Below are 12,778 nucleotides of genomic sequence, written 5' to 3' on the forward strand. Positions count from 1 at the left end.
TTGAAAATATATTTTAAGAGATCATTGTAAAAGAAATAATTATTAATAGCTTTTCGATTGCAAACCATGAATCACAGGCCCTTAAAGAATATTTCGAAGACTCTCAAAATGTAATAAGTGCTTGTTATTCAACAATACTTTTATAATAACAATAAGTACCTTCAAATTGAGTAAGTTTTAAATGATTTATGTATTTTGATTTGTCATTTTAAAATACATTATAAAAGTCACATAAAAAGCGTTTGGCAATAAAACTTTAATACTTGTCCAAATGAAAAGGCAAACTCGCTTGTAACGTAATAATAATTTAAGATCCCCGTATAAAGCTAAATTATGTGATTTTAAGTACCCACCTTTTCGACCACCTCGAAGAACTCGGTTGCCTGGTTGAGGCTCTTTCGTTTTTGCTTCACCTGATCCTTGAAGCTCTGCCATTTGTCGTTGAGTTTTCGCAGTTCGTCCTTGACGTAACGCTCACTCTCGGGATTGCTAATCAAAAGTTGCTGGCTCGTGGACTCCGTAAACTTCTCGATCCGCTTCTCGAGCAACTACATGTGTGGGTAAGAAATGTGAAGAGGTAATCTTTAGAGACAGCCAAAAATATACATATATCGCCAGCAAATTAACCCATTAGGCAGCAACTAAAACGCAGTGTGTCTAGGCAGAATGCAGCCAAGCAGGAATATATTCATTTACACAGAAAAAAATTGTTGGTAAATGAGAAATTATCATTACAACAAACTTGTTTCAATATCCATGAAATTTCAATTGAAGTAAGTTGAAAGTAAAGCCAAAATATAAAAATGTGATCGGGATACAAAAACTCAAATACCTATTCATTACTTTTAGATTTAAACCAAATCTTCGGGAATGGAAAAAAGTGGTGGTATACATATTATATGAAAAAAATTAAAATTTGATATGATATGATCCTTTTTTTTTCTCCGTGCACATCCACCTCCGCCTGCTTTTTGGCTTAGCTGGTCATAAAAATCGGAACGCTAGAAGCAATTTATAACAGCAAATGCCCAACAGCAAATAGAAGTGCATTGAAAAGTGGTCTGAATGTGTTTCTGTTTCGTTTTCTTGCTGGTCGACTGTATCTGCTGTATCTGTATCTCTGAGTTGTATTTCATGTATTTGGCCCAGAGTTTTTAATTACAAACTAACGACAGCTGCCGCTGTCTGTCTAAAGCCCATCGTTTGCCGCTGACAGCGACAACATTTTGAAAGTTGCGATATTTTCGAAATGTCATCCCGGCAGTGCGTCGTTTCCCATTTGGAAATTTGATGAATGTTGCGGGGCTGCCAGTTCTGGTGACCACCCAAAAGGGTAAGCGAAGGGAAGTGATGCAAAAATAAAGACACACAACTCTGGTCGCATGCAGGGATCGATCTGTTCTACATCTATATATCTTTAAATCTATATATCTATAGCTATATATCCATGACTGCGACTACCTCGATCGTGTGGGCTGTTTGGCCCCAGCGTCGCTGATGGCGCGTTGATTTCAATTGCCTGGGCATTGAACACTAGAATTGGATTAGATCATTCAATAATTTTAAGCCCATCAAAAGTCGACTCGAAATCTATCAGAGATCGCGTCGTGTGGTGTCATCATTAAAGAAAATATGTAAGCTTGTTCTCAAATAAATTGTTTTTAATAAACTTTAGAAATTTTCTATAGGAAAAATCTATTTGGCTCTGAGGGTGTTTTATGTTCTTTAATAAATGTGTTTAAAAACAAACAAAAAATATGGTAATTTTAAATGCTAGTTTATAGTTTGCTACATGAATATGGTATCTTTAAAAATAAATCGTTTTTTAATGGCACTTTCCTGAACCCTAGAATCATAAATCAAAAGCCACCCATTTAAGTCACTTGCAGTGAAAAACTTTCAGATTCCCTGCTTTTCGTTACTTTGTGGCTACATGTTTACCCAATGAAATATATAGTTTCGCACATCGGCCAACCCGACCGATCCTAACCCACCTCAATAGACCGATACACCGATCGGCGGCAGTTCACTCACCTCTATGGTCCGTTCAAAATACTCGAACGCCAGCGACGTGGTCTTGGCCGCCGCCAAACTGTCGACACTCTGGTTGTTGATCTCGTGGAGCTGCTGGCTAACGCTGTCCAGACTCCTGTCGATGTCCTCCAGATCGGAGCGGAACTGCTCGATCTTCTCCAGACGCTCCAGCGTCGACATGCGGGCACTGCTGTTCGACTCGAAGTGCAATCGCAGGTTCTCGAGCAGTTTCAGTATGCGATCGGTGTCGATTTCGCGGGCTCCCGGCGGCTCCAGTATGCGCACCCGATCGATCAGCAGTTCGGATTGTGTGATTAGCGATCTAAATTTATCCATGCACTGATCGCGGAATTTCTCGTGCTCCGCGATACTCCGATCTGCGCCGGAAGCGGGCTGCTGTTGGTTGTTCCTCGCAAAGTATTCGTCTATTTCGCGACGCAACTGCACTATGTTCTCCAGGAACTGCACCACACTCTCCACCAAAGTGCGGTAATCGTACTTGATTCCATCCAACTTGGCCTTCAGCATGCGCAGGTTGTTGATCACCTGCTCGATCTTGGCCAGCGATGGCTGATCCTTCGTCTGGATGCCCAGCGTGGTCTGGATGCGCTGCTGTATCTCATCCTGGGCCCTTTCGATGTCCTGGGTCACATGAGTGAGCTTTTCGCGAGTGCTGATTAGCAACTGCTTGGAGTCCACACTTTGGGAGGTGAACACGGGATACAACTGGGTGTCCACCTGAGTGCTCTTGGCCACGGTCTGAAATGGGAGAAAAATTTTTAAATTTTTTTATACTATTTTCGTTTATGTTTTTTAATTAATTGCTTAAAAACCAAAACAGTTTTTGAGAATTTCATTTAAACTTATTTGACAAAAAAAAATCCATTTTATATCGACACTCCAGTTTGATTACGGGCATTTCTGACCAATTAATTTTGAACAGAAATCCTTTGAACTAAAGTCTTTAAAGCACAGACAAATCATTAACTAAATGACTCCAAAAATCTAATAGGCCTATGTCTGTACTTGAAATTTCCTCGAAATGCACTTCAATGAAACTTCTTTGGGGAAATGCGAAAAGCTAAAAATATATATGTATACTCCATAATATCCTGACTAGACGCAATTAAACTGAGAGATCCCCCGTACTCACCTCTTCGTTGTCGCTCATGACTTTCTCGAGCAAATATTCGACTTGGCGCTTCTCCGCAATGTTCGTCGTCCAATTCTCCAAACTGCTCGTCACGTCGACCTGCCGCTTACTGAAGTCGTTCAGCGCGTCTTGCACCGCCTGTGCCGAGGATTTGGTCTCGAGGTATGGATCCACAATCTGCGCGGCGCGTCGTTAAAAATAGCATGGAAATAGATGATTTTTATTTTTATTTCTATTTGATATTTGGTCGTGTTTTGGTTTTTATTTTTTCTAGTGTGTGTTTTGTCGCAAGCAAACGTTTTCTCTTTTTTTTTTTCTTTCTTTTCTTGAGAGGGCGAGAGAAGGGAATTTTCCGAGAAAAGGCGGCGCGTGGCACGCTTCTGACTTCTGACTGTGGCCAGGGTCTGCTGCCTTCTGCCTTCTGCCACTCGAGTCCAGGCCAGATCCGAGCGACCCGAGACCAGCCACATACTATACTATACAACCTATCTATAGCCGGCAGGCAGCGCAAATTGCCATCTTTATTTATGGACCCAATTCGAGTCGAGCCAACTCTCTACGCACAAAACTCGCAACTGAATCTCCGCGAAGAGCGAAATTTCTGATTTCAAAAATTTCTTTTGCGGCTGTATGACCGCTTCTTCCCGGTTTTATGTGCACGTATGGGCCAAATGACGCTGTCGTTTTGAATACATGTTTATGGCCAGCCAAATCATATTGTTTATAATTTATAGGCCCTGAGCGGGATGGCTAAAAATGGGGGGAGCCTGGAGTTGCAAACTGGAATACAGTTGCGGATCTATTTAGTTTGTTTTAAGAAAGTCTTTGACAAAAATAAACTTTTTCAATATTGTCTAACTTCAATTTAAATTAAAAAGTTTTCTAAGCAATAAAATGATTATATTAAAAATTATATTCTCGAATAATGAACAGATTAAAATTAATATTTAATTTTGTACGCTATATCTCTTTAGTTGTATAGTTAACTTTAGTTGTGCCTAGGTACATAACCAAATCTCATTTAATAATCATTACAGAATTAATGTTTCTTTATCATACGTATAAAAAAATGGCAATAATGTTACAAATAAAAGATAAAGAAACATTTAATTCCTCAACTATATATAATACATTTAATGGAAAAATCTAATCTAAGACTTTTTTCTATATCCCTGATGTCAAACTATCTCCCATAGCTGGAATACCCTATCTTGCCCCAACTTTTTCGCGATTGTTTGTGCAGCGTCAGCAAGTTGCTTCTGGGAGCTGATGGACAGCGTGCAAATGCGCCAGCTGTCAGCAGTTAGTTGTTCCAAAAGCAAAGTTTGCGAGCATAGATGAAGCATAAACAAAGTGCAGCATGCATAACCAAACAGCGCCGCCCTGACATTAGAGAATTCCGCAAAAACTTAGATTAAATAACTTATGGAACTAGCAGGAAGTGCAGAAAGTAGTCCCTCAACCCGATACAGACTTTCAAGTTGATGAATCGCTGTCCGCGGGACTTCAGTTCGCCGAAAGTGGCTGCAATGCCCGTCCAAGTGGCCTGGAGGAATTGCAGTTTGTGCTCGTCAGGAGTTTGCTGGAGTTGACGCTGCAGGTTGTCCAGTTGACTGGAGAGCTCGTTGGCCAACTCGAAGAAGTCTATCAGCAGGGAGACGTAGTCCACACGTTTGAGCACCAGGTCCTTCAGTTCAATCCAGTGTTTGTGCAGGGATTCAGCCTTGGAGTCCACGTCGTAGCGCTCCTGCGGACTCAGGGACTCTAGATGGACCTTAATAGACTCCAGCAGCAGGTTGATTAGTTCACCTTTTATCTAAAGAGTGAAAATAAGGGAATTATGTTATAAGTTTTTGGTAATCTTTCGGTACTCAGGTGTAGTCTTTAGCAGTGTATCAGTATTACAATTTTGTGAAATAATTCAGGTGAATATAAGCAATCTCTGATTTGGGGATTCACCTGAATCCAAACACAAGTGAATCAAAATCTCTGTTACATATTTCGCTGATTATCTAATATTCTTGTAATGACCGTAAGTAATAACATACTATCCATTAGGCTTTCAAATCAAAATGAATTGCATTTAAGTATAGTTTAAAACATTATTTTATAGTGTAATCTCCCTAACTAAACGATATTAACTCGTATTAATAAATCCTTATTTAACACAACACACCTCCAAATCCTGCATGAGTTCATGATGCTGGAGTAGAAACTGCTTGGCCTGCTGGAGATTTCGGCCCATATCCACACTCTGCTGGAGTTGCAGTTGTCCTGAGGCTCTAAGCCAGGCCAAAAGCTCGTTGTGATGGGTCAGGAATTCGCTCAGTGCCCTTTGAACCTTCTGCTGATCCTCGTTGCTGTGGGCGCAGATGCCCTGGATATAGACCTTGCGGTTCTCCAGCTCATCCAGGACCCTCTTCACACCCTGAGTCTCCGGCTGAGTCCTGCCCACTTCGTCGAGGATGCCATAGCCCAAACGCAAGGGCTCCTCGGTGAAGTTTCGCACATCCCGATCCACTTTCGTGAACATGGCATAGCTCTCGGGGGAATGAGGAGGTAGTTTCACGCTGGCCAGCTCCAGTTCCAGTTTCTCCAGGACACTCAAAGTGTGCTCGGCCTTGGCGAAGAACTCGCGGGATTGGTGCAGCCAGTGTTCCCGCTGATCCACCAGATCCAGGTGCTCCGTGCAGCCACTCAAAACGGCATAGGCTCGAGCACATGCCTCGTCCTCGGTGAAGTGTCCAGCGGATTGCACCTTCTCCTTGGCCCGCGTGATCTTCAGAGCTCGATCTCGGAGGAGCAGAGCTTGTTGTTTCCACTCCCTGTACTTGGTGAGCATTTCGTTGGCCGTGTGCTCGCATTCCCCCAGACTGTACATGGTGTTCAGCTCCATTCTGGCTTGTTGAAGAGCTGCCTCCAAGTCGACTAGTTCCCTGCCCAGCAAAGCCAATGCCAGACACTGCTCCATTTGGGTCTTCCTCGTCTGCCAGGCAAGTTCCAGGGAGTTCCTTCGATCGTGGAGGGCCTCCAGCCACTGCTGCACCTGGTGCACCGCCCTCGTGGCATCGCGTTTGATGTGCTCCGGTCTTGTGTCGAGGGTCTCCAGCTTTTCCAGCTCCTCCAGTTGGGCCAGCAGTTCGTTGCCATCTTTCAGGGCGGCCATCACACCGGTCAGCATGTCTATCCGCAGTTGCTTGAATCTGTTGAGGAACTCTTGAACGCGTGGCACATCCGGCGGATGGAGGGTCTCCTCGCAGGCCAACTCCAGTTGGTCCATCTTTCTGAAGCACTGCGTCATCTTGTCGTGGAACTGTGTGCACAGGATCAGAAGGTGCTGGCGATCTTGCAGCAGATTCAGGATGTCCTGCCAGATGATGTTGAGAGTATCGGCCATGGCGTTGACCAGCTCGGAACTGATCCGCTTGCTGGCCAGCAGTTTGTCTGCCTTCTGGACGAACTCATCCATGGGTCCGGGCAGGCTCTAAAAATAATTTAGATTATTTAATTAATTTTTATTTAAAAGAATGCGGTAGTAACTCACCTGTAGATTGCGGAGTGTATCATCGTGCTCCCTTTGCATGCGCACCGATTCGTCTAGATTTTCTCCCAGTGCAGTGATCTTTGGCTCCAGTTCAACCACTTTGATGTAGATTTTCTCCGGACTCTGGAAGTTTCAAGGAACTTATTATAGGATGATATATGATTTGCGATGTTAAAGATGATCATTTTTAGGGGTTTGTGATGAGTGTGTTTTGTGAAGCGGTCCAGATATTTAAAGGAATATTGTTTGTTTTTCATTACCTAATTACACCATGAGTCTCTCTTTCACATAAACAAACAATTTATTACAGGTATATTATTTTTGTAATAACCAATAATTATTTGACTTCCAATCTGTTTTATTTATATTGATTTCTGGAGCACCTATAAAAGTCTTTTTATTTGATGTCCTCTCGTTCACGTTTCGCTTTAGACTGCGTGATCGCAGCTTTCCAACAACCCTGTTCTCTTGTTCCCTTTTCCAGATAGTGAGATAGCTATATATGTTCTAACAGATTGGTTAACATGTATAAGAGAGAGACAACATCTTATACATTCTAACGGAACTTAAAGGTGAACAACAACAATATCACCGAAATGTGTATACTAATGCGTAATTCTAATATAGCCTGCTATAATTAGTTCCGAACCCAAAATATAACCATCCTTAATAACCATATTCGAAATCGATTTCCAAACCCATTTCTAAGGACCTTATTCCTAAGCAAGTGGTATCAAAATTGATTTAGCAATAAATGTTTCTGTATCACCCACATTCCATTTAGTTATTTTCACATTTCCCAGCTATTTCGCATAGGACATGAGCTATTCGAAGAGTTTCTCCAACAAGGGTCCCTGGCATTCTTCAGCCTGCCCCCAAATCCGTTCCAGTCACGTTCCTGGGCTCCCAGCTCCCATCTCCAGCTCCCAGTTCCCAACAGTCGGCTGCATTCCCATTCATGCGGCTCGCAGTTGACATCGGGCAACCAGGAGACGTGCGATGATCTCGTGCAGCGAGGGAAAACCTGCTCTCGAACCACAATATGTGCTGCACAGTAGAAGCAGCTTCTAATTTTGGTAGCACGAGCAGAAGCTGGCTCTGAAGTAGCAGAAGTGGCACCACAACCTCAGCTCTGTTTGATTGCAATGAAGGTCAGCATCGGCTGTTTATGGTAATGGCATCCGTTAGTTTTTCCTGTTGGGATGAGCATGTGTCGATGGAGCTGGGGAAAAGTGCCACATGCCATGGCAAACCAAGTAGAACCCGGCTGATGGTTCACGAACTGCCTCTGCGCGTTTGCTTCTGGTGGGTTTTATGCCCAGGGAAAGCTGCGTGGGCGTTAATTTGAACAACGAAAAGGTCTTGGGGCAAGTTACAGTAAAACTTGGGTAAATGGAACTCACACTCGTGATTTTTACGAATTCTTAACGTTAAGAGCTTTTAACAATTGATGGGGACATCAAAATTTTTCAAAGAAAAATGGCATTAGAGTTAATGCTTTTAAACTAAAAACCATTTAATTTAATTTTTTAAATCATTGTTTGTTTTTGTATTACACATCTCTTAAGCTTAAATTGATTTTAAAATACTATATAAGTCCATATTCTATTTACTGACTGAGCCTAGTCTAAAATTGACTTCATAGTTAGTTCTTTCATATATCACAAAGCTGTTCTTGTCCCAGAGGCTCCACTGTAGATTTCCAATTTAGTTGCTGCAAGGGTTTCGAGTTTGATCTGCGACTGCCATTAATCAATTACAATACAAATTAATAACCCTGCCATTAAATTAAATTGTGTGCCCCACTGGCAGCGATGTAAAGCGATAAAAAAAACCAGTCGAAGTCACTGACTCAATGCGAACGTGAGTGAGTTTTCAATAATGCACACCAATAATTCTCTAAAATCTGAATAAATTTTGAATTGTAACGGGCAAGAGAGGGGGGCTTAACCAAGTCTAACTGAAATATGAACCATAAATGGCATGACATCACTATAAACAGTCCGACCATAACAGAGCTTATATGTTCATACGTATGAAGCATAAAATAAACCATTATGCATATGGCCGGGCGCCTCAGTCTTTTCCCTCCCCAACATACGTCACTCATTGCGAAATTGAATCGTATTTCAAGTGGCACACAAACACGCACCGAGCCGTAAAGATTCATAATATGCATTTGGACATTTAGAAGCGTCTTCGGTCGGCACTTGTGCAGCTCCGAATGGCGGAAGTACTCCAAGATCGTGGTCGTCTTCCAGTGGGAGTGGGCAACCAGGAGTGGGAGTGGGAGGATTGTGTTCGCTTTGGCCCCCACCCAAAGACACAGCGATGATATAATGCCAAAAGACCCAGCGGCGGTTCAAAAACCATAATAATAAAGGAATTCAAGGGGACAAAGACGACAGTCGAAATACCCTTGCTGACAAGAAAATGTCATTAAGTCGTTCAAACACCAGTTTTATTCAACAGAAACTAGTAACTTCATTAAACTAATTATTTTTGAAATCAACAAAATTATGATCATTTCGACACATAGCGTGTCATACAAATATTCATCATACTTCATGTCAGTATGATGAATATTTGAATATTTCCTTATTAATTTTCTTAAACATACTGTCACTATTAGTACTATTAATTTCTTTAATATTTAAATTCCATTACAGCTTTATGACATAGTGTTTTAAACATAAACACCACATAATAGCATATTTTATTTAAGCCTTTTCTTTAAAGCAGCACAATAAATAGTCGTAATTTCATATATTCCAAAGAAAATACAAACTAATGATTATTTGAAACGATTTTTTAAACGTCTATTAGGTATGGTACTTTGATGGGCTTTTAAAAATACCAAATATTTCTGCAATAATGGTAATGGTAACAACATTATAATACCCTCTACCAGGGTAAACAAAAACTCTACAAAAGCCTGATAGAATGATCCAGGTAAAAAAGCGAAGGCAAGAGGGGCTACAATCGTCCACTTTGAGGCGCTTAGCGTGAAACACGTTTTTGGCTTTAAATTAATACTTTGTGGCAGCGGATAGAACACGATTTCGATATGAAATTACCTTGATGCTGTTGCTGTTGTTGTTTTTGCTAGTGTTATCGTTTTGTGTGAAATCATTGCGCATTTTTATAGAGCGCCGGCCTGGTCCGCTCTTTCATTACGGCCATTGGCTACGTAATCCCGAATAGCGATCGCCGATTTAATTGGGAATCGCAATTTGCGGGGGCGTTGGCTTGTTTTACCTGATTTATTTTACCAGATTGCGATATGTGTTGTTATAGCATCCTTTTCAAGGAAAATTGGATCAAAGTGTTAAAGACATTACTTTGAAACGTTACGACTTCATTCGAGTATTCAAAGTAAATGTATCAGGTTTGACTGACTTATAAAGTCGCAATAAAAAATAAGTCCTTTCTTAAGAGAAATAATACAATACTATGTTTTAAAGTGCCCATTTCATATTTATTTTTAAATTTGTAATTATACAAAAAGACATTTTCCGCCACAAAATTATGCCACCCATTTACCTAGATTTTTAGAATGAGCAACATGCATATGTGAAATTTAAATGTTGTGCATGTTTCTCGCAAAAGTTCAGTACACAGCCTTGACCTAAAACCCAATGCCTCTCATCTGCCCATTAATATGCAATTTAGGTACATTTACGTATCACAAGTTTGTCTTTTTGCGACAATTTCATTTTGTGGCTGTGCGGAGTGCTCCAATAAAGGTGAGCTAATTGAATACAAATTGAAATTGGCTAATTAAAGCGACATAAATCAAATGTTCGTGTGTATGTTTTGCTCCTGATCAAACATAGGCCACAGGGCTATAAAAATCTTATATAAACAGACTAATAAAAAAAACCGCATCGGCATTCGTGTGTGTGAGCGATTTGATAGAGAGCAAACAGCATTAATGTTTTGTACAAATACCCATATGCAAATGAATTTACTGAATTTACTTTGCACACATTGTTTCTGTTTTTGTGGATAGCACGCTCTGACGCGTTTGTGCCTCCATTAAACTTAACTTGATTTTGTCATAAAACAAAACAGCACAAAGTATTCTGTTATTCTGTGATTTTGTTATTGTTTGTTTAGCAGAGGTTCAGCTTTTGCCTCGATCATCAGAGCGGTGTGCTCGAGTGATGTCAGACTTTTGGGTTCTATAAATACCGAACGAACATTAAACAATTTCTGTTCAGGTTTTTGTAGGTCGCACTTTCCCAGGCCAACCAGGCAAAAATTATGAGTAAACGTATTGGGCAATCTCGCCGCTGCCATCGAATGCAATTTAAATTTCAATTTAATTCGCAGCCAACAAAAAGATAATTTCTATAATTGTTTCTACAAATTGTTGGCCACGACTCTCGCCGCGGCATCTCCCATCTGCAACATCTGCAGCAGCCTACCAGCAGCATCGGTTGCTGTTGCAGTTGCAGTTGCAGCAGCAACATCAGCAGGAGTCGCCGGCAATGCGCGACTTTCATTGAACGTTTATCGGCGACTATCAGTTGCCATGTAAACATGCAATATATTTCGCGTCTCTAACTCGAAAACCGCCGAGCCGTCGCTTCCACTCTGGTAATTACAGCAGCTGGATCTACAGTGGACCCCCGGAAAGAGGAAATTATAGGGTATTATTTAGGATACCATCCCGTGAAATTAGATATGCTTGACTTTAATTGAGTGGATACAAGAATCTCTTATTTAGCATAGCTATTAAAAGCGATAATAGGTTAATTGATGGTTTCAAACAGAGCGATCGAACGACATTGTTTGGTTGCCGTAGATCTTTGGAGGCTTAGTATTGAAGAAAGTTTTGTGTTACTTTGTTTTTGTGATAGGAAAGTAAAGAAAAGATTTTGAAACTTATCTTATATTTTGTTAAAACATTTAAGTTACCGATGTCTTGTAGAAAGGTGACCCATAATTGGACTTCTAGAGTCCATAACTTTACCAAATTTAAGCCCATCTCAAAGTGGCATACTCTTAAGATTTGTAGTTTGATTCTATAAAAATCTGTATTCAAATTTTTTATTTAAACCAATTTTTTCACCCATTTTTGTATTAGTTATTATGACCTAGCAGAGAGTTATTTTTCAATAACATTTCCGATTTTATAAATATACTTCTTTCTGTAATATACAAGCTACCAATGGTAAGCGATCACTGTATATTTTTGCCTGGAAAATGTATGCCCGACTGGTCTGCCCCTCCTCTTCTCTCTCCCCCTCTTTGACTCCTTTTTCCACCACTTTTCTTAGCCCGCTTTCCTTGCTTATCAATCAGTGCGTGCCAAACTGTTTTGTCAGTTGCGCTAAGTAGCAGCTGCATTAAATTCGCCGATAGACAGCCTATCCCCAGTCGACTTTGGAGTGGATCCCCATGCCCAATCCCCCATCCGATCCGCAGACCCATCTGAATCCCGAAACCCAATCCAAACTCAAAATGCGAAGAGACAGCGACTGCGTCTGCGCATAGAATACATTATTTTTAGCGCTCGAAAATGTTGACGACACTCACCGCCAACTATTGGTGGGGATACTGTCAGTTAGGGCTGGAATTTTCAATTACTGATAAGATGTACGGCCCATTCCCCGTGACACGCCATCGGGCGAGTGAAGAAGTGGCGTCGAAATCACTGCCTGATATTATTTAGGGATGCAAGCCAAGTCCAAGCTGTACTCTTTGTATGGCTTTTTTAGATTTAAATATGCCAAAAAATAGTTCGTTTTAACCAACAATTATCATTGGATAACAACTATCATACAAACTATTGATAAAAAACTTGAGTCTGTAAAGGCAAGAGATGTATACATGTATACAACTCAAGTTATTAAAGGATATGATACAATTTTGGAAAAAAGAACCTTATCTATTTACTTTTCACATAAGCAAAGAAAGATTTTTTCTAAAAAGATTTAAAATAGCTTTTAGACAATTAATCTTTGGAAGCTCAGACTGACATCTACTTTTATTAAAACAAAATACACAACTTAATAGCTATTAAAAAGATTTATGTGTAT

General features: G+C 40.7%; 1 protein-coding gene across 1 annotated transcript in view; it reads right to left on the reverse strand.

Annotated features, from left to right (window-relative positions):
• Positions 1–12,778, reverse strand: part of LOC108044430 — a 47,539-nt gene that overhangs the window by 14,058 nt on the left and 20,703 nt on the right. The window contains 6 exon segments of the mRNA XM_044458042.1: positions 354–548; positions 2,035–2,793; positions 3,188–3,364; positions 4,662–5,003; positions 5,364–6,671; positions 6,732–6,854. Coding sequence (XP_044313977.1) covers positions 354–548; positions 2,035–2,793; positions 3,188–3,364; positions 4,662–5,003; positions 5,364–6,671; positions 6,732–6,854 — 2,904 coding nt within the window.

Source organism: Drosophila rhopaloa, unplaced genomic scaffold, assembly GCF_018152115.1.
Source record: "Drosophila rhopaloa isolate 14029-0021.01 unplaced genomic scaffold, ASM1815211v1 contig_163, whole genome shotgun sequence".
Taxonomy (NCBI): domain Eukaryota; kingdom Metazoa; phylum Arthropoda; class Insecta; order Diptera; family Drosophilidae; genus Drosophila; species Drosophila rhopaloa.